Source organism: Mercenaria mercenaria, unplaced genomic scaffold, assembly GCF_021730395.1.
Source record: "Mercenaria mercenaria strain notata unplaced genomic scaffold, MADL_Memer_1 contig_3198, whole genome shotgun sequence".
NCBI classification, from domain to species: domain Eukaryota; kingdom Metazoa; phylum Mollusca; class Bivalvia; order Venerida; family Veneridae; genus Mercenaria; species Mercenaria mercenaria.
In genome coordinates this window covers 11,914-35,245 of record NW_026461315.1, presented here as the reverse complement: position 1 = coordinate 35,245, position 23,332 = coordinate 11,914, and the positions used below count along the sequence as shown (strand labels likewise).

Sequence of the window (23,332 nt, the reverse complement as noted above, 5' to 3'; positions counted from 1 at the left end):
CAATAATAATCTAAAAATTTCATGTCTGTAAATTAAGTATTTAGATTTTTATTTCAAGCCTTAGCTCGGAGACTACACTTTTTAAAAGAATAAAAAGGAGCAAGTCTCAACAATATTCCTTAATGAATTACAACCAGGAGGGCACACTATGTATTAATCATATTCAGTAGGGAAAAAATACCCATAGCTTTCAGATAGATATATACGTATTTAACTTTTTGCATGAAATGGTACTATTTTCACTTGGGGTATCATAACATTCTACTAATACTCTGTTTAAAAGCTCAGACTTTTAATTAAAACCAAAGTATTAAATCAATTCAATATTTAAATGAAGTTTCGTAGTTTATAGTACATGTTTAAACCAACGGAGTTTACTTCTGGACTAGTGTGTAACTTGCTGTTGAAGTCTGTTTGTTCATTGTAAAGGTGCTAATGTCATGATGTTAAAATTATGAATACTTCAAAAATATCTTATCAAACATTTTGCATTTAATACGAACAAAACAGCATATAGGTCAGTATTTTTTACGAAGACAAATCAATAACGATATAATCCAGGACCAATAGATATTTATTGACAGAGATACCAGCATGATCTATCAACAACAGGGTCTTATCTAGACTGCGTTCGCTAACTCGGGATCCTTAAATAAATTGCACCTGTGCGATCTCGAGATTGTGCATATCTCTAAATTTGGTACAACGTTTATACTGTGTTTAGCAAGTTATAAATTCAGCGGTACGTATTTAAAACTGATAAACAGTATTGTAATTACACATTAGCCATGTTTTTAAATATAAAAGTTGGATCTAGTATACATTTAATGTACCAAGTATTGTTTACGTATCTCCATGACTAACATTTGAGCTTTGTCAAATAAACAGTTATATGACACACGAGGACGAAACAATATTCATATATAGTTGTATTAATCATGGTAATGTTTAAACAGAACGCATTCTTCCTTGTTTAATCTTCAAACGAATTTATAACCAAACCCGCCATTTCGGATGTTACACAATTCTTTTATAATGTTATAATGTTTAATTTTATCACCGGTACATATTACACATCTATTTAGACATATTATTCTGAATTTCTCGAAACGAACATGATAGATAACACATAATAAAGTCACAATTCTTTCAGAACAGACGTTACATTGTTCTCATAAATCTGATTAAGTACGTGATATTGTGTGTGTCGTCAACGATAGTTTTATTCATCAGTCGTTGTACTGGAAATATATTTTTGTTACTTTAATTTTTTCTAGAGAAATACATTTGGAATATTTATTCAAAATCATGAGTGTCTCAGCGTCTGGATTTATGCACGTTAGTGGACAAAGTATAAGCAAAGCTTCGAGAAAAGACAAAATCCCTTCCAATGTTAAACGTGATGAATATAAAGACATTGATGATGTGAGAGAAGCAATACAAATGCAGGGTCTTGAAAAATGCAACCTGATATTCGGTTTGTTTTTTTCTGTCTTATAAGTCACATTTAAATGGATTTAACTTTCTTATATTTTTAGTAAGCAAGGAAAACGGACACTATAGAGCTTATAGCGGATACTGAGGCAAAAGTTATCAGTTACTTGTAAATAATATAAGTTATAACTGATAAGGAACAAAAGAAAAGAATACAGAAAAATGATAAATTATATTGATATTTTATCGCTGTAAAGCTGAAATACTGTTTCCAACATTAATGATTGTATGACTTCTTATATGAATTGCCGACCAAACAGTCGTGATATTAACCGATTCAGCACTGAATGTTGCTAGGCTAAAGTCAAATCTGAGCCGGAAAAGCATCCATTAAGCGTACAATATACGTTTCAATTTAATTTTTAAGAATCCGTCGTGTCCATTAATGTTTTCACTTTACTTATGTAGTAGGGGAAGTGAAATTAATTTGCTTCGTGGAATTCGATGTAACATTTATTTTCAAAATACACTTTTTGAAGATATACTTTTTTCATAACTTTGGAAAATAATCATAATCATAATGATATTTTGTTAGTCCGGAGGTGAGCCATTTTAAACAACAGTAATTGTTCATGCATTTTACAAAGCTTTAAATGATATTTTTTCCATAATTATATTCCTTGTATTTTGTCTTTCGTGGAAAACCAAAAACAATTGAACTTGTACTATTTTATTCTTGTATGAAATATCAAAAACAAAGATCAAAATTGTGCTTACCTGATTTGTTTATTTTAGGATGTATTATGCTTATCTTGTACTAGTACATGTACCAGTATGTTTATTTTGGTGGGACCATATTCAGTACGGTTTGCGTTCTGTGATGCAGTATAGGTACTTCTGATAATTCTTTATCTATTTTGTATATTGCACTTATCGAACTAGTTCACACGAATATATTCCGGATGTAGGCCGGTACTGATTTCATCTTTACTTCCTGTTTATATCTCGGGTGAACGTCATTTAACAGCTAATTAAAACTGTCTATTTTGATTGGTCGATGAAAAATTCCACAAGTTTCCGAATGGAATAGATAATATTTTCTTACTGGGTGTGCAGATGCTCTGAGCTGCTGTATTGTTAGTTAGTATAATCCGTTGCAATGCTTCTGTGATAATAGCTTGTTAAACCTGAATCCCCTGCAGCAGATTTCGACTTACCACTTTGAAACAGAGTGATCTCTCGTAAACGATTAAAAGTCAGCTCGTCCTCTAGGCAACTCATCCCCCAGTCTACTCGTCCCCATTTTGGTAATTTTGTTTCCCTTAACGATTTCATGAATGGTCATTTCATCCCCTCCCCCCACACACTTTTCAACCCCTCCTTTTTAGTCTTATGTTTTGGCAACATTTTCTAGATTATGATTGACATAATTATGATGTAAAACATGTGTTCTGTAAAATATGTTCTTAATAATTAGCATGAAAATCTTACTTTAAAAATACATTTTGTTTTCTTTTATCAATACCCAATCGTATGCAATAGAGTCAGTGTACCCGGTTTCGCACGCTTATCCCAAGAATACATTTCTATTTGGCGAAAAATGATTAACATTGAATTTACCTCTACATGCTTTAATAAACTAACTTTTTTGCTTTAAAACACGCTACTTTTACTTACCATTGCAATGCCGTCATAGCTCTTGGTCTGCTTAATTCAGATAACACATTTTGATCAGTTGTTACACTGAAGTGTACCCGGTTTTGCACATCCTGCTATTTATAGAATTCAATGACAATAATGCAGTTACCCAACAGAAAAATATTAATTAACCTTTTATCCATTTATTTAATTCAATTTAATCATTTCCCAACAAAACATCTGAAAGCAAAATTTAAAAGAAGTTATGAAAGTGAAAGCCAGGTACCAATACCTGTTTTACTTCTAAAGGCAGAAAAGGCTAAAGCAACTGAATACCTGAAACAAAAATAAAAGAAACAATCAAGTTGAAGTCATTCTGCAGGTTGGGAGAACTTCAATAACCGTTGAAATATTTTTATTTGGGTAAAGTAATAGGTAAATACTTACAGTGATTTTTCAATTTATTTTGCACAATGTTGTTGTTTGCATAGTCATTATTTTCATGAAATTTGATATTTTTCAGCTGACATATACTGGCCTCCGTTGGTATCGTTAGTGTTTTCGTCTGCACTTACCAGAACGAGGCTTCAGTGGGGAACGACTCCTTGTGTCAAATTATGTAAGGAATAACTAAGTTTCGTGAAATAATAACAAAGAATTGTTCAATTTTCTGCTTTATTCTCACAAAGTACATGAATTTGCTGGGTGTGCGAAACCGCGTACAGTGCGAAACCAGATACACTGACTCTAGTGTAAAGTGCATGCCCGTTTCGTAGCTTAAAGTGTTAATTGACTGATGCAGCCGTGTATCGTTTTTAAAGATACTTCTTGTTTTAACTATTATATTGCTAATCATGCATCGTTGTATGAGAGTTGTTCAACTTTAAAACACCTTGAAAATTTACCTTTCTGGGAGACTTACACGAGTGTTTTAAAAATTTTGTACTTGGTAATTTTCAGCATTACATTATCTTAAAAACGTGTTCGTTTGATAAAAAATTCGTAGCTGTACCCGAAAACTGATGACAAATTACAGAGTAAAGTGCTTGGGTATTTAAAGATAATTATTTTAAGCTTACCCTTTACTCAAATATATTTAGAATAAGTCACGAAGAGGTGGGTTCGGTTTTATATATTAGTTTATCTATTCTCCTATAATAATATAAATCTTTCCAGTATTCTTACATATAGCTTAAAATGTAGTTTCATTAAGAGTTCTTGCTATACTCAAGAAACCCAGCTTTCTAAATTGTCCATAACACCACAAATTGTTCTCTACAGTATATATGTTCTGTGATTACAGACGTTTTTCTGAATCTTCAAACGCATCATATCGTGGGAATTATAAATCCATCCTAAAAGATGAACACATATTTACTTACACTTACTTAGAACTTTTCCAAATAAACAGTTACAATATCTTTATGAATACTGAAATAAACAATATATTCATGAATGATGGAATACACATATACTATACAAGAGCCGACAGAGGACAGTAGCGCTGGACTATTCAACAACCTCGTTCATACAGGGTTCGGGAACCTGTACAATGCATAAAATCAATCGTAATAGTAATTACCAGTGTTTTCAGAATTACAAACAATTAAAAATACAAAATAATAATAAAATGACAAAAGGGAGACAAGTTACGCTTACCAATTTGTGGAAATGAATGGCTCTTACTCACTCTACACACTATATGTTTTGTGTCGATTCTCTCCTGTATAGTGATGATTGTGACAAGTTAACTGAAAAAATTGATGGTACAAACGACATAAGATATGTAAAGTCAGAAAAACTTGCTGTTATTTTAATCATTCGAGAAAACCTATGACAACTTGATTATAAATGACAAATTACAAAAGTCCTAGTTTAATACGGTGAACCTTTATTACCAGTCATAATTTACAAAGGACTTTTAATCACCAAAATTCAATTTGACTTCATACTCCTCCGCCTTCTGAAATGACGTCCCGTCCCGTCATTATCAGACTATATCAGTGAGCAAAACAATTTACCTTTCTGTGACAAATTACCTCAATATCTCTTCACGTATTTACAAACTTGCAAATAAATTCAGTGTAACATTATAAATGGTATACTACTGTTAACATATTACAGTTAACACATAGGTAACACATATGTACATTATAAACAAATAAACCGATATCAGGAGTTATAGTCCTTATAAATTTAGTGATATGAATAGTACTTGAATAATAATATAAATGTAATATTACACATATAAAAATAAAAATATTGTAATCTTAATTTAATTTATACTGTTTCCCCCTGCATAAGAAAAGCTGTGACTACACAGTTCTACATTTTTACATAATTATTTGTCATATCCTGTTTATTTACTCAAGTGACACATTAAACAGATAACAAAAACAGCATATTACTTCATCAGTAATACAATAAGTTTATTTGCTGTGTCACTGTCCATCTTGACTTCATCAGTGCATCGAGAGCTTGTGGTTTCGTGTGCAAAGGCCTTGCCAACAGCCTGTACATCTGAAAATGCTTTGGAAGTTTCTTGTCTCTAGCTGGTCATCGTTTTCGTAGCTGAAGCTTTTGATACATCCTTTACTTCGGGTGTGTTATCTGTTTCTTCTGTTTGATGTAGTATCTTTGCTGCTGTGTCATCATTCTTCTGTGTGACTTCCATTTCAACTTCTTAGTACGTATTTGGTTCTTATATTTGAATCAGTTTGTTCTGTATCACTCTGTTCTTCTGCCTGATATCCCCGGATTTCTTGTTCTTCCTTTAACCTCTAACATTCCTTCATCTTGATGACTGTGTAAGTCTACTTCCATTATTAACATCTGTTCTATCGTCTTCTTTGTCTTCAACTACTGTATCCCCTGCAACTTCTTTAAAGCCAGTTTCTGCAATATTCTCTTCAGATTGTCTTCCAGTTGGGATTATTGGTGTCCCCATACCGACTTATACTTGTTATAAATTCATATTCTTCCTCATTGTCAGACTCTTCAAGTCTTCCTTACTTTCGTCTTTCCTACTCTCCTCAAATATTTCTTTTTTCCATTTTTACAGTGTCCTCTGTAACCTTATCCCCACTCCATTCTTCTTCAATATCCTGACTATGTACCAGAATCAAATAATTTCGATGTAAAGTCTTTTCTCTATCATCTTTTGTCGATTTTACTTTGACGACAGGGAAATTAGGTCTTGGTTGATCAATCACTAAATATTCATCTTCTTCAAACTTATCATGAATCTCAAGTTTGCCTTCTTCAAATGCTAGTTTGTTGACTAGAACTTTGTCTCCTATACTTATTTCTGCGGTCTTTGTTTTTCTGTCCTAATACTTCTTTTGTTTAGACTCTCCCTTATCTTCATGTGATTCTACTATTTTTTTTGTTTTCTCCATTCTTCCTTAAGATCATTTATATATTCCTGAGTAGGTTTTTGTGCACTGTATTTTCTGGCCTTTTCAAATGTAGCATCAATTGGTAAATTTGGTTTGCGTCCAAACGTGAGCTCATATGGTGCTACCTTGGTAGCCTCATGTGGATTACAATCGCATGCGTAAACCAAAGAATTTATATATTATTTCCAGTCCTTTTTTTTGTTCTGTCTCTAATGTTCCAAGCATACCTTATAAGGTTCTATTTAAAAGGGTTTGGCCCTAAATTTTCCTGCGGATATATAGTAAGATGTGACTTTTCTTCATATTGGTGATGTTACAAAGTTCCTTAATAATTTCCCTTCAAAGTTTGAGCGTTGGACAGAGTGTAACCGAGTTGGAATTCCATAGTGTATGACAAAGTTATTTTTATAAACATTAGCTGTTGTTTTCGCAGTTTGCTTCATAGTTGGAATGACTTATGCAAACTATTTATAATGGTCCGTAATGATAAGAATGTTTCCTATTCCGCCTTTGTTTGGTTCCAAAGTGAGATAGTCAAAGCATACTAATTCCAAAACATATGTACTGGTGATGTATTTGATGGTCGTATAATTCCGGTGGAGAGTAACTGTTCAATATGTTGACGCACCACATCTTTCACTGATGGCAATATTCGACGGTGTCTCTGCTTAAAAGGTGTAGTGTTGATGTTTTATTTCATTACAGTTGCCAATATCGATATTATCTAAGGAAAAAAATGTCCTTGTACTTGTAAAACAATTCTCTTAATTGCAATTTCTGGTCTGGATTAAGTATTCCTGTATCATCAATGTTCAATTCATAAATCACTCTGTCTCTTTTATGGCCCTTTATTACCTTTTCAAACACTTCTTCTGCTACGGTGACAGGCTTCAGTTCACATATGACTGACTTTGGCACGATGGTTACTGTGCTTGTCGTTAAGGTCGATAAGTTGACTTTTATTTCAGAGATTTACTTATACTGGTACTAAATGACTGCTGGTGCTACGTCTATGAATGATGGTATATTACTGATTTCAGTCTCTTGTATAATAGCAGTATTGGCGGGATTGTCTATTTTTGTCTGTGTAACATGTCAAAACTCTATGAAATGATTTTGTTTCAAAACAACTTTTTCTGGTGATGCACTCCTGACAACATCTAGTTTATTCTTATGTCTCTTAAATTCTTTCTCTGACTTTAATTGTCTTACAACTTAGATACCATCTGGTATGCAAACTAGCTTTCTGCAGAAACTGTTCTCCAAAAGTGACTTTACAGTCTTTCAGAAGTTCCTGCAATGAATAAGTTCCAATGACAATTGAGTTCTTACTGAGAATTTGTGTCTGGTATGACTAATAGACTAATAGAAGACAAGTTACTGGTTTGGCTTTAGGTAGGCCAGTTTCAACTTTCAATTCAACTTCAGTCTAACCTGTGAAAGGCAGATTTTATACACCTGCACATTCTATATTAAGTATGTTACCGACAGGCTGAAAATCCACATGTGAAAGATGTTGCTTATAAAATGATTCTATTATAACACTAACGCGACTATCTGTATCAAAAAAATGCAGTAGCAGGAATGCCGTGTAATATTATGTTGACTAAATGTGTATGTCGAATCTATTAGTATCTTCTTTATTAGTGCTTTGATGCGATCCTACAGTCGAAGAACTTAAGCTTTCGGGCAATTGTTTTTCTTGTGGCCCTTCTCACTGCATTTGTAACAAACTATCTGGTTGTAAGCTGTAGGGCATTTTCTTTGTAAATGACCCTTGTGGTGACAAAGATAACATGTATGCTGAAAAGTCCCTGTACCTGTCCGTCTCTGTGGATTACAATAACCTCTTCCACGTCCTCTACCCCTCACTGTACTTCTTGAATCACCACAGCCATCATACAATGTCAGTCTGTTTGATTCATAAGTTGTTCTTTTACCATCTCAAGAACATCTATACTATCATTCAGTCGTTGAAGTAACTGCTTTCCTTTCTCAACATTTACTGTAGCTTTGCATGCTTTCTTTTCCTCTGCGGGGACTTCAAGTTTTATGTCAGACTCTATCTTACTAAGTTCTTTCTTGAAATCATTATATCCTGCTATCTTGTCTCACATATATACAGACATTTGTTTTAAATCTTTCTTTATTCCAGAATGCAAAACTTGTTTCAATATTTCTGTGTCGTTCCTCTTGATTTCTTTCAGTTCTACTGATTTGTCAGACAACTGCTCTAAACGTGACGCAAACGTTTCCACAATTTCATCTGACTTTTGTTCACAAGTATAGAACTTTTTCATGATATTTTATTTTGATTCCAATATACAATAAGCATTTTCTAACTATTCCAAGACTTGTTTGACTGATACTCCAGGTCCTTACCTTCTATCTTTATCACTTGCACTACCATTCAATACTTTAAGTACTCCAAGCATAATCTTTTCTTCGGTAAACACTTTATCACTTATAAGTGAGTGTACCTCATATCTAAAAGTATCTCAAATTACTTCTCATTTTCTTTCATCTCCGTAAAATGTCGATAACTTTTCGAAGTGGTAAGCCCCAGCTTTTGATGTTGTTCTAAATGTTGGCCCTGTTGTATGTCCATCACTTGATTCTTCATTCACACTACCACATACATTTAGAAGCTTTACAAATTCTTCCTTCACACTACCTAATACTTTTAGAAGCTCTACTAATTCTACCCAAGACATGTATAAATTCTAATAATATTGCTTCCTCTTCAGTAACTGCAGCAACAGAAGGGTCTTCAGGATCTATTTCTCTTTCTTATTATTATAGTGTTACTTCAGTAACTCACAACATAAGGTTTTAGTACCTTCTCGAGTCCTAATCTCTCCAAATCCGTGAAATTCAACAATTTAATCTATATTACTCAGTATTATATCAATACTTTAAACTCAATTGCCAATTTAAATAGATAAGTCAATAAGGGATTTGGTGAGTTTCAAATTGTCTCCCATATTTGATTATGTCCAAGATAATTAAATGGCAAGTAGGTCCAATCACTTGTAATCCTCTGACCTTATCGCTGTTTTGCCTATGAGATATCTCAGTTCTAAGGTATGAAATATCTTGCATTTTTTTAAACTTAAGGTCTGGAAAGTCAAAATTAGACACTTGAATTTTCATAGAATATGTAATTGAAGGCATTTTAATTCAACAGTTATGATGATCAATAACTTAGCTTCATTTATATCATATTGTTACAAATAACATAGCGATAACAACAGAGTAATCCAAATGAAAGGACCTACTTACTTTAACAGAGTATGAAAGGGAGATAACTGATCAAAGTCTCCCATTGTGCACCGATTTGCACAATAACTTAAAATGTCTTGCGTACTAACTCGTACTAACTGGATCCTGCAAGTCTCAAACTCAAACTCACGTTTTTACTGTAAAGAGAACTATTTCACGCCTAATGTCTTTCAAGTATTTATTCACAATCATGCTTACAAAGCGTTATCTCACTTATGCACAAACTATATACAGTCAAACCTGTGAACAAAGACCACTCTTGGGAACAAGCAAAAGTGGTCTTTGTTCACAGGTGGTCTTTATTCGGGGGGGGGGGGGGGGGGAAAGGGTCACTTCTCAGTTAGCCATTATCATGCTGATAAAAGGTATTTTCACAGCTTCTTGCTTTCTTTATGTTCTATACATTAATTCGGCCAGTGCAAACTTGCAAATTTTCAATCAAGCAGTAATTATTATGTTAGCTATTAGGTGAAAGTTGTGAAAATTCGGCGGAATTTAAGTATTTTTATGCCGGAACGATCCAGCTTGGTCGTTATTTGGGGGCAAATATGACCCTTGGGAATGAATCAGGCCGGTCGCTGGTAGCGGTCACGGCCTTTTTATGAGTATTTTTCTACGGGGGGACCAGAGTCGGTCGTTGTCGACAGGTGGTCGCTATTCACGGGTGGTCGCTAACATAAGTTTGACTGTACTAAATTACGTATAGTCAGTAAATTCTATGAGTCACCACAACTTTTGTCCTTTTCAATACAATTGCTTTCTGTCTTTCTTACTTAAAACAGTCTCCACAAGCTTACAACAACACAATATCACAATACTTCCCAAAAGTAAACACAATTCTATAACACTGTTTCAGTATTCTTTGAATACAATCACATGATACTGGACTTTTAGTGTAAATACGGTACTATAATATAAGATAGATACGAATGTATTTATAGGATAAATATGTAATTTATTTTTTAAAATAACTAATATTTGGATGAAGTACTTTAACAGTATTCTTGAATAAATAATGAAATATTTGGTTGAAATACGGTGATGACATGGGGGGAAAGTACGGTAATAACAGTTATGAATAATTATGGTAATAATATTTGCATAAATGTTTGAATAAAAAAAACCGAAAAAAAACCTAAGTATTTAGCAGTAATACGGTAGTATTATTTTTACTACGGTACTAGAACGGCTATGGATAGTATCTTCAAGTATTAACGTAGCTGAAAGTTTCTTGACTAATCAGTCCATTCTATACAAACTGGTATGTTGCAGTATTGTAAAATGTCTGTATGTCCGCTGTAAAGTCACTGAGAAAACAAAGCAAAAGTACATTGAATGTTTTAATATAATAATGATCTTTAACTTTTTCTGACTGAAATGATTCTGTAGATTTTTTTCTTTTTAATTATTTTCAATCAAAATAGCAGCATTGTTAGAAGGGAAGGTATTTACTTGTTAACATTGTAAAGTAGAGTGCTAATAATTAAAGTTGAGTCTTTAGTAAATATGAATCCTTCACCAGTTGATTAAGTGTGAAAACATGCAGAAGTGGACGTTTTCTTTCTTACTTACAATAGCATTCTATTTGAAATAAAAGAAATTGCAGTCATTTTATCTTTAACTGTGTATACGAAATAAAAGATTTATATCTTTCACAAATACTTGAAATGAAGGGAAACAACTGCAATTTCTATATATTTGAAAATGATTCTTTTACTCCCTCACTGGTGATAAAACTGTACTTTGTGGCGCAACAATACTATATATCAGTCTCTGTGTCACTAGAGTTACAGACTGTCACTGTATAAGACACAAAGTGTCATTGTTGAATATAAGAACTTAAAAGTAAAACGTCAAGTCTTGTATCTGAATCATTTCCAATCCTGAAGTTGGTGCTGCTCATGACTGCGAGTGTATGTCTAATTCGGTCTTCCGCATGTGCTAGTAAACTGAATCGCCTGTTGATCGACTCTCAGATTCCGTATAAAACCAAAGATTTGTCTTCCGCATAAACAGCGATTTTGATGTTCTAATATCTTGGAACAATATGTTTTACGAATTTATGAATTATTCACTTGGTCATTTAATGACTCGAATTGATGTCAATAGTACCTGGTGTACCACAACATACTAGCTACAAGAACTAATAGTTGTAAATGTTCATTCGCCGTCGTGGTGATAGTAAAAGTCTTGAAGATTCATCTCAGATGTAAATGTCTAAAATTTTCGCAGTTGTTTGAATATTTCTATATTTCTTTGAATAATTTACTGACAAAAACTGTTTAAATTAACCAGCATCATAAATGTCTATTCACTTTCGTCACAAATTTTATGTCTACGTGCTTTTATTGGAGTTTTAACTAAATCGTGTTGGTCGCCGTTTGCATCCTTCTGGCTTACCCATTAATAAAATAAATTTCGATTAAGTCACGGAGAGGTTGGTTCGGTTTTATATATTAGAATATTCCTATTCCAATAATAACATAATTTTTGACAGTATTCGTACACAAAGCTTAAAAAGTACTTCCATTTAGAGTTCTTGCTATAATTAAGAAACCAAGCTTCTGAATTGTCCATAACACCATGTGTATGTCTCTACAGTATATATGTTCTGTAATTCCAGACTTTTTTCCTGAATCCTCAAACGCAGCGTATCGTGAGAATGATAAATCCATCTAAAAAAGATAAACACATATCTACTTGTCAAAACTTTTCCAAATAAACAATTCAATATCTTCATGAATGCTGGAATAAATGATATATGCATGAAAACTGGAATTCATAGTACTATACAAGAGCTGTCAGAAGACAGCAGCGCTCGACTATTCAATAAATGACCTCGTCAATCGAAGATTCAGGGTTCGGGAACCTATGTATTGACTGTTTTACCCATAATAAATAATGCCATTGTTATTTTTTGTGATACAGAACTACGGCAAGTCATTCGTCGCTGACGAAGATCTCTTAACTGTTCAATTCATCATGTAATTAACTAAATTGACAATTCATCTTTTATTTCATCATGTCACATTTTAAGTGTTATGACGTTCTATATGTGTGTTTTTTTGCAAGACTTGAGTTTCACTTGAAGTGTGTGATATTTCTATCTAATTCAGTATATGATGGCACCATTAACCGTGGGGGTGGGGGGGGGGGGGGGGTTGAACCTCTATATGCAGCCCGTCTGGGCGTACCAGGTGCTTAAAGCACTGGTATTGGCAATAGGGGTAAATCGACCTCAAGGGGAGAGGTGCGGTCATGGCTGTTTGTTACAATAAGGCTGTAAATATTATCATTGTTCATTGATGATATTGTTGTAATAACTATTATTTTTATTATTATGTACAACGCTATTGAATATATCTTTTATGAAAAAGGCGTTTAATCAAATTGTTCAGTTTCAGTTTTGTGATTGCATATGTTATGTTTTGTTATTTTCCTACATATCTGCGATATGTCACATGTTTAATTGTAAAGCGCCTTTGAACGTATATTCCATAGGAAAAGGGCGCTCAACAAATCTGGTATAATAATAATAATAATATGTATTGACTCGCTTGGCATTTCAGCTATGTATTTATTTTATTCAGCTACATAAAATTGTATACCAATGTCCATGCTTGGTATTACAGCTTGCATTTGTTTTTCACCAGTCTGTATAAATGTGGATACCGGTAGCCAATCTCAGAGCCTGAAAGTATACTGTAGATTCTGCTATTCTGTGTTAAGATCTTAAATGAATTAGTAACTACGGCGTCTATGAAGAGGGCTACAAGTGTTCGGTGTATAGCTGGAATTTTAGCAAGGGGCTACATTCGGAGAATAAAGCTCCACAGGAGATATATACGAATACGTGCTCCGAATACAGCTCCCAGAAAAGCTTTATCCGAAGGGAGCCTTATAGGGTGTAACAATGCATTCATTATCATTTTATCAAATATCCATATGTTTATTATTTAGGAATCATTTTATGTTCAGACATTAATCCAAAATAATCTTTGTATTTATATCTTTTATTTACACATACAAATTATTCAGATACGAATTACCAAAGATTGTGAAGATCTTGGATGTAAGTAACAGAAGAATGGATATCAGTGATCAGTACTCATTATATCAACTTCTTGATTTTGTTAATTTCGATCATCTTTTTGTTGATATCATATGCAGTTTTTGAAAATGAAGCATGCTAACAGTTCTTGAACATGCATGTTTTAGTTAAGGATTATAATATTGCAATATCGCTTTAACAGAATCTTTATTTGGAATTTCTTCAACACTTACGGCATTTCTAATTCTCAATTTGAAAAGAGAGAAAAACGCATAATACAAATTTAGGGTAAAGCCTCAAATTACAATTTAGCATACAAGTTTAAAATCCAACTAGTGTAAAAAGGAATAACAATGTTATATATTTAATCATAACAGTCACATAAATTTGTTTTCCTGACCTTCAGTGAAAGATATGTGAAATATGTTACATTGCGTAATCAGTGATAAAGGTAGAAAGCTCCGGTTATTAAAACTTTGGATAACAATTAAACTTAAACCTATTTTGATATATATTTCAAACAATTATATTGATAAATAATTTACTAGGTTAAATTCATTTACGTAAAAACCTTATGCTCAAAGGCGTTACGGATGTTATACTAAGTATTTCGCCGAAAACTGTGCTGCATATGTTTCTAAGACAACTAGTTTGCATTTACAGTTGTTCTCTAAAAGAAAAGGTAAATCATTTTCTGTAAGTATATTTAAAAACCAAACACAAGGTAATAATTTATAATTATACACCAGATCTTATTTCGAACATGCTTCAATAATTTTGAGAAAATATTAAGTTAATTTCAAATGCATTTACGTATCATTAAAGATAATTTCATTACGTAGCAAAATGCACACAAAGTTCATTTTCTGAGTAGTGATGGACTTGCAGTACAATTATACATTATTGCAGGCATTGATTACACAATGAGTAACAACAATCAGGGTGCGAACACATTCGGAGGAAAAAGCTTGCACGCAATATCTGAGGGTTTCATCAATCCTTATCAGAAGGTAAATGTAGGAGTGCTTAGTATTACAAGATTATTGCTATAATTCGGTAAGTTTAGTTAAATTTATGTTCGCATTTGTCGGACAGCACACTTGGAAAATAAAGTAAAATGTATTTTCTACGAGCTGAGATTTCTGTAGGTAACTGACTAAAGCTTATTTACATTTCACTGCAACTAACCAGTTCCTCTTCTTCTTTTCGATTTTCTAAAACATTTTTCCAAAAAGACAGATAGTATGTAAAATGGACGAAAACGAATTTAAAATGGACGAAAACGAATGCTTCACCACGTAAATGAAACGCAACTTTTGTAGACAATCAACTACTAATTTTCTAACTATATAATGTAAAGAAACAAAACACCAGCTGAATGAATAAATTTCAGATACATAATTGCGTTAATTAATCCCTTTTAATACAGACAGACTCAACATATTACAAAACCGTATTATGCATTGAAATATTTCATAGGGAAAGAGCAAAGTGCATTGATGCATCATTTCTCAGATGTTTCCCAGTCAGGTCAATGACACGTGAATGCAAGAGCTTTAGAAATTCAACGTAAAAAAGTAATAAAAACAACTGTATAAATTATAAGTTGAAATTTGGATTTATGTTAACGTTTTTGTGATGAGATCATTAATCTTCCATTTTTAGGTAATTAGTATTCTTGGTGAAACGTTGGAAACATTTGACGAAGATGGTATAATTCCAGTGTATGGATTTGGAGACTTCAAAACAAAAGATAAAAGTGTATTTGAACTTAGCCCTGGGGTAATTTCGCAGTTATTATTTATTTGTTCCAATTCTGTCAGAATAATAACCGTCCAAAAAAGAAGACAATTTATTTCGACAAAAAAGTATTCAGTCATTATCAGAAAACGGCCTAATTAGAACGAAGTGAAATACACAATAAAACTATACCAGCTAAGACCTGATTGATATTTCGTTAAATAACAACATCAATATCTAAAATGGCAATGTTCAGCGTCGTCATTTAGGTAAACAATCTCCTTTAACTTCGGTTCAACCTTTTCATAAAATGTTACACAAACATCTTAGAAAGGTGTTTGATTGTTGTAGCCGCCACAAGCGCAAATGTGTAACTAGTGTACAAATTAGTGTATTAAATATTTACAATGTCATGTAAAATGGAACGGATCAATTGTAATGTGTAATTTGTGTTGTTTTGTAACAGTAAAAGAAGTTATATTTATTTCCTTGTTTTCTTTAGGTTCAATGTGAGGGATTCAGTGACGTACTTGATGTTTATAACGAAGTTACGCCGACTGTAAAAATGGGAGGACCAACAAATTTTGCACCATTGATTTATAAAGCAATTGAAATTGTCAAGGAAACGAATGAGGTACAGAAAAGTTGTAGCAAAAGATACACTTTGGATTTCTATGAAATCATGACAGAGCAATAGATAGAATGACTCTACCATTTTAATGTTTATGCATGTTATTGGTTATAAATATAATGGTCATTGTAGGTTATTAAGTTCAGTATCATAGGAACTACTTCAACGTTTTGAAATAAAAAAAAATTGACATTTGTAATTATTTACACATGAAATAATCAGATTTCTATTAAATTATATTATAGTATAAAACATATGTTATTTAATGTTCTATAAATAAATAAATTTAAAATACTGTAAACAAATTCAATGTATAGGAAAAAAGGTAGCGAATATGAGTTTATGATAGTGTGAGTTAATGATTCTCATCAGCCTTTAACTAAACATCATAACAGAGAACATTTTAAGTAAAAGTTGTAACAATAATATTTTTGTCATATGAACCCATTGTCAGGTGGTTTTTGTCCCTGAAAAAAGTCAATGAGTGCCGGAATGTAAATACTTGGAGAAAAAGACTTTATCAAAGTATAAACATTCTCGGTTCATGTGTGTGCTGTCTCAAAAATATGACCATAACATGCAAATTACAGAGGTCAAAAGGTCATGTGTTAAAACTGATATTTTCACATACTTTTTACATTATACCGGATCTGATTTCCAATCATAGGTGTAAATAAACCATACACTTGTATCCAATAAAAACATGATGACTCTTCCCGAAAATGCATTATATGCTCATATCTAAAGATCAGAGGGTATATATATACGGAACAAAATAGCTAACCGCAATTTGCTTATTTTCCAATACCTTTGCAATTTCTGCAAATACGTCTTTGAAATTTAGCATATTTTAGAGCAAAGAGTTAATAACATAACACAATTTCAAAAATCTTAAATGGCGCAAATTATTCAATTGAATGACTCACCTAATTTGTAAAAAGCCACAATAAACTTAAAAGCTGTGTTTTAGAAAAAAGTGAATAAATTTGTAAGAATACGAACTTTTCACACTAATACTTTTTTTCCTAGAGAATGTCTGAATATGACACGAATGATGAATGCAATTTTAGAAAGGCAAGAAAACGAAGTTATCTCATTCTCATCCCAAAATGCGTTTTTGTTTTAAGTATGCACATGCAGATTGTAAACATCTTTTTTTGTGACTTGTCAAAATGGATTGAATTAGTAAAATTATTGAATATAACTGAGGACGAGATTTGAATTTGCTGAACGTTCGGTATTTCATCAATAACATATTGTTCTTACTGTACACTACATTTAAAAAGTATAATCTGTTATTTTGAAGATATTTGCAAAGTAATTGGGGGTAGCTGTTTTATTCAGTATTTGTTGCTTATATATGATTTTAGAAAAAGGCTTTTTTTGTTGCCTATTTAAAGCGTCCTAGTAAATCGTAATGTAATATTTACATATTATTTAGAAATACTATTGAAGCTCACTTTTTGGACATGTCGTGAAGTTTTTTATATTACGTTTTGTTGTTTTATTTTTATTTGTGGTGAGACTAATTAAGTAAATTTCTGATTTCCTTCATTTAACCGATGCATTTAGTTTGATCTTGCAGATACTTCTCAATTAAATGTCACAATTATATGTCAAAGGTCAAGGTACCTAGAATAAAATATGAATAAACATGATCATAGTGCCTACTGAAATGAGCGTTATCTTGCATATTAAAGGGTATCATTTATCAACTATAACAATGCTTACATTTATTGATAAACCATTTCAGTACGTTAATATTTGAAAGAACAAATACAGATATAAATTGCCAATAAATCAATTATTCATTCTCTTTACAGAAGGGTAATTTTATATATCATTCCATTATTTGATTAAAAATCATTGTGTATCCGATATAAGGCCCTAACACAAATAAACGCAGGTTTATTTTAGAAAGATTCAAAATACGGGCTTGTTTAGTTATGCAAGCTATGTAAATTTGAATACCAATACCCCGCAGAATAGAAGTGGGCTTCGATGTGTAGTATTCTCAAGTCGCCTATAATTGCATTTAACGGAAGATATTATCTAAAAGTTGCACGTACAGAAACGTTCATTATCAAGAAGAGCTTTGTTGGCATAAAATAACAAAAATAGTATGGACTGGTATGGACAGTCGAAAGAGTTACATGATATGATATGATATGATATGATATAATATGATTTGATACGATGCAATGCAATACAATGCAATACAATACAATATTTCTGTCTCACCCTAATGAAAAATCTTGTCTAAAATAACTTGCACTAAGGTGACGTAGTACTCGCACTATTGTGACGTCACAAACTATATAAATGATATCAGGAATACCAAAATCTATAAATCTCTACGATCTATTTTGAACGTGATAGGCAAGAAAAATGATCTAACATGTCTGCCTGTGTAAGTCAGCTGTTTTGTCTAACCCTCGGGACAGCTTGGATAAAAAACCTCGATAACGCTCGGTTTTCCATTTCATTTTGTCCCTCAGGTAGGGAAAATCCCAGGCATTGTAATTACACTGTCATTTATATTATTCTACTTTTAGTATCACATTCTTGTAATCGTTGCTGACGGCCAGGTTTCCTCCGAATCACCAACAAAGGCGGCCTTAGTGGAAGCATCACATTATCCGCTTTCGATAGTTGTGGTCGGTGTCGGTGACGGACCATGGGGATCCATGAAGACGTTTGATTATGGTCTAACGGATAGACGTTTTGATAATTTCCACTTTGTAGACTTTCATGAGGTGATGAAAGACGGTAGAAGTCCTGAGGCTGCCTTTGCATTACATGCATTAATGGAAATACCAAAACAATATCGATACCTTAAACATGAAGGGCTTATTAAAGAAAAAAAGAATGTGCACTCAAGTCATGTATCATAAGGAGTTCAATTCCTGAAATCTGCGACAATAACTAAAGACAGCAGGAAAGCAGATGCAAGGTTATCAAATGAAAACTTTGTTGAGGATAACATAATATGACTCTGATAATACCATACGCTTAGAAGTAAGGCAAATTGCGAACATTTCAGCTATAATAAGCTGCTTTTCGTTTAAATTCTATCATATTATTGAAATTTGTATTGAGGCTTAGAAGAAAAAATATGATACAAGGATAATTTCTAAACACAATTATGAATGAAGGCTTGTTATCATGACTTAATCACCCAGCTATCATTTTTCTAAACAGCAGATTTTTTACTAAAGCTCATTTCCAAGCGGTCTCGGAAATATTTGAAGTGTAATGTTATTTTCTAAATTCAGTAACTGACCAATCTTGCATTACGCATAAAAGTTCCATATTTAGCGTCGAGTTTACGTGTTCGCTCATAACGGGTTTTCTAATGTATCATTACTTTGTCATTACCATTTGGTGTTTCTACAAATTAATCCATTAACCTTTAGCCTGCCTAATTTCTAAAATGGACTGGTACATCATTCAAAATGTGTAGTACCATTGATTATTTGAATTGATGTTCACTGAAAATGTACTAACTGAATAGCGACAGTGCAGACCATGATGAGACTGCACGGATGTGCACGCTAATCTTAGTCTGCTCTGGTTGCAAAGGCAGACTCACTTGCCGCCAGCAGACTAAAGGTTAACGAGAATTATTTGCATTGCATGTCCATATATTAGCAGATTTTTACAAATCTTGTTGTATAGATTTATTTCTGATAATCAAAAGACGGACACATCAGTTACTTTTTCTCAATATTATGTCCTACAATGATGGATTCATTTTATGTAAAGCCTGCACTTCGCTAGTTACAAATCAAATTTAAATATCAACGTAGATGTTTATGTATATAGTAAAATACGACATTTTGATTTCTATATTTTCATTTATTTTATTGCCCAAATTCCGACAAGGCGGCCAACTTTGCGCCGCGTTCATCTATAAAGATTTTCTTACAACTACTGGTGATATAGACATGCTACAACGCTAAAACCTATCTAAGGTCTCTTTCCCTGCGTCTTCCCCTTTCACCTTCCCCACCACCAATCGCGCTTCCGTGGGAATGCTGACCGTCCAGTTTTATGTGTCTGTCTTTTAAACAGTTTAATATGGTCCTTGTTATTCTGTTCTTACTTAATAAATGGATTTCAATGTGATTTCCCTTTGGAAGTTGTATTTAGGACTAAGGTATGTAAATTGTTGTATCTGCTACTGCTTTCGCCTTTTTCATAGACATTAACTTTAAAGATATTGAATCATTTGTCATATTGTCACACAAATGATAGAAATATGGATTTTAGTATTGTATATAACTATTTTGTTTTTCTTCTACCCGGGATGTGACCGTATTGTTTTAATTTGTTCCAAACCTGAAGAACAGACATGACCCCATGACAAACCTAGCACATAGTGAATAGTTTCAAACAAATTGTAAAAGTTAAACATGCGCATCGGTTTGTTACAAGCTAACAAGGTGTCATATGTATGTTTGTCTATGTATGTTTCTTCTATGTAATATCATTGCATTCAAATGTGTGTTAATGTGTATATATGCTCAGCCACCATGTATGTAAATTAACAAATAATCATGTTTTCATCCGAAGTGTTGTAAAGGCAACTTCGTTCTTCGAATGTAACTTTTCCTGTTCGATCACAAGGTTTGTTAGTGAATCTGAAGCAAGGCGTTTTCCGAGGTCCTATATTTTACATACTATTCCGGCAAGAGTTACTAAAAAACTGAATAATTGATTTGTTTTATCGACCTTTCATCATGAAAATCCCGCTCCGCAGTAGTATGTGGGGTCACCAAGTAAGGACCTTTTGACAACTGAAAATACTTGAATCTAATAGGAGATTAAACAAAAATAATTAAAGACCTATAGTCTGTACAATTTACATTATTCTATGTTAAAAAACTAAACTTTTCCAAAAAAGGTTTTTTCTTTGTTCATTCATCGTATTTGTTATAAAGGTTCAACTACTTAAGCTTACCATAGCAAGTAACTACATTTTAGATGTTTTTAACGTACTTTAGTGTTTTAGAATCATCAAGTAGATTACCCATCTTCCTGACTTCTAGCACATTTTTCTGCACAAGAGACTGTTTACTGTAGTCTTCAACGTCGCAGTCAGTTTTATATCGAATTATATTGAGAAAAGGTGTAGACCACCTTCATTATAAATTGTCCCGTTTCAGCTTTATTCATTGGTAAAATATCTATATACGTGTAATTGCTCGACAGAAAATCTAAAGTAATACAGATGATACAGATAGCACAATGACTTGTGACGCTGTATAGATTTAACCTCTCTAGGACTTTGAAACTTGAGCCGTACGGATTGGGACGGATTGATACGGATGTCTACTTTAAGGTACGGCTCAGGTACGGATCGGTACTGATTACTACGTTTCTATCCGTGGCTAGACGTAGCTATCCGCGCCGTATTTGTGAATGGGGTATTATCCGTGTCCGTCCAAACTACAGACCAATCCCATCCGAACCGTACCCAAACGCGCACATATACGTATGTGTAAGTATAGCTTTAAAGACAAAGATTTTGAGTGGCTGGAGCGAATAAGTAAATAATTAATCATGTGTGCATTTTGGAGAATATGTTTTGATATTTGATAATTTTAGAAGTGATAATGACAGTGCGAGTATAATTCATAATGACACTTGAAGTTTTGTGTCGGAGGAACTATCAAGCAAGTTTGTTTGTCATTAGGAAGGAATGATAATATTCATAATTGCCCCACTCTCCGTAAGAAAAAAGGAAAAGTAAAAGATACTGTCGAATAATGATAATAACTAAAAGATGGTTATATTTCATCAGTCCTAATGCATTTTCAAAGTAGAAAGTAACTTGATAAGCAACGTTGCTACGCATTATGAATTATATCTGCTTATTTCTAAAAATTATACTATATATGCAAGCTAGTCTGTGATACGCATAATTGATTACATCTGTTTCTTTCTAAAAAAAGATACGATATAGCGACAGTCTCGTATTTTGAAGACTCATATAAGTAATTATAAATTTTAGCCATATATGAAATAAAGAATTTTGCTATGTAAATGTTATTTTCCACTGAGGCAAAATATTGTTTACTGATCTAGTTTTAAGACATTATGTAAATGTTGACCCAGAATATACGATTGTGTTCTGTAACAATACTGATAAACAGTGTATGACAGTAATTTTTAGAAAAGATTGTCCTTGACTTTTCAAGAATGTTTTGTTTTTTCATTCTTAGTGTGACGTGAAAATTCTGTAACCTTCCATAATACAATATATAGTTAGAAGTTGTAGATTAACGGAGTATAAAACTTAGATTGTATATATTGATGAAACTTTCCTGTATTTCGTAATAACTAGATATTACCATTTTGTATTTAATATTTTGAAGGATTATTTGAAGGATTTACTAAACTTTGTGGATTTAAAAAGTTATCTTAAAAGGTAGGAATTATAATGTTTGGATATACTATCGTTACATTTGAACTGTATGAAATATTGAGGAATTTATTCTGATTGGATTTGAATTTGACCTCAACAGGATTTGGAATATTTTTACATATAAAATTTGGATTTAACAGCTCTTATACATTTTCAAAGGTAATTGAATTATTACTTAAATTCGTGAATAAAATTTTGTTAGTGTTAATAGTTTCTGGTTTGTCTTTCTGTTACTTTTTTTACTGCAACAAGAAATTGTTACCCTCTGACGTAGCAATTTATGTAATGCAATGTTTTGCGTAAATTGTGTTCGGAGCATCTACGACAGCCATAGAAAGCAAATAACCTTATTACCAATGAAATTCTATTGCTCATGATCACTTTTTTATTTGGGTAATAACGGTGATCATGTAATTTAGTACACAGATAATAATCATCTCGGTGATGACAGCGGAGGCACTGCGTCTATATTAACAGTTTATTTCTGAATAATTTATCAATTTTCTTTTATCAAATTTGATGTTGTCAGATAGCAGAAGCATATTGGTCTGCGCCACTCGCTGAAATATCCGATATTGGTCTGTATTTAGCTAGACGGTGGAAGGGAGACAATTGTGAATAGCGTTTATCTTAATAAACAAGAGGAGATAATAGAATCGATCATTGTCCAGTTCTTCAGTATGAATAAATTGTCAGTTTGAGAGCTGCAGAGATGTTGTCAAGATTGC

The 23,332-nt window shown here is 32.7% G+C and overlaps 1 protein-coding gene across 1 annotated transcript; it reads left to right on the top strand.

Moving 5' to 3' along the window:
• The first annotated feature begins 1,217 nt into the window (after positions 1-1,217).
• LOC128552826 (copine family protein 1-like) lies at positions 1,218-22,842 on the top strand. The gene is made up of 5 exons (XM_053533890.1): positions 1,218-1,477; positions 14,713-14,813; positions 15,469-15,585; positions 16,046-16,177; positions 18,730-22,842. The coding sequence occupies exons 1-5, from the start codon at positions 1,309-1,311 to the stop codon at positions 19,066-19,068; spliced, it is 858 nt and encodes a 285-aa protein (XP_053389865.1). The 5' UTR covers positions 1,218-1,308; the 3' UTR covers positions 19,069-22,842.
• Positions 22,843-23,332: the final 490 nt, after the last annotated feature.

Bases quoted from the DNA above. Each gene is read 5' to 3' on its own strand.
- LOC128552826 (XM_053533890.1), top strand. From the start codon at position 1,309: ATGAGTGTCTCAGCGTCTGGATTTATGCACGTTAGTGGACAAAGTATA. The intron at 1,478-14,712 runs GTTTGTTTTTTT...ACATTATTGCAG, and splicing joins AAAATGCAACCTGATATTCG to GCATTGATTACACAATGAGT. The intron at 15,586-16,045 runs GTAATTTCGCAG...TGTTTTCTTTAG, and splicing joins TATTTGAACTTAGCCCTGGG to GTTCAATGTGAGGGATTCAG.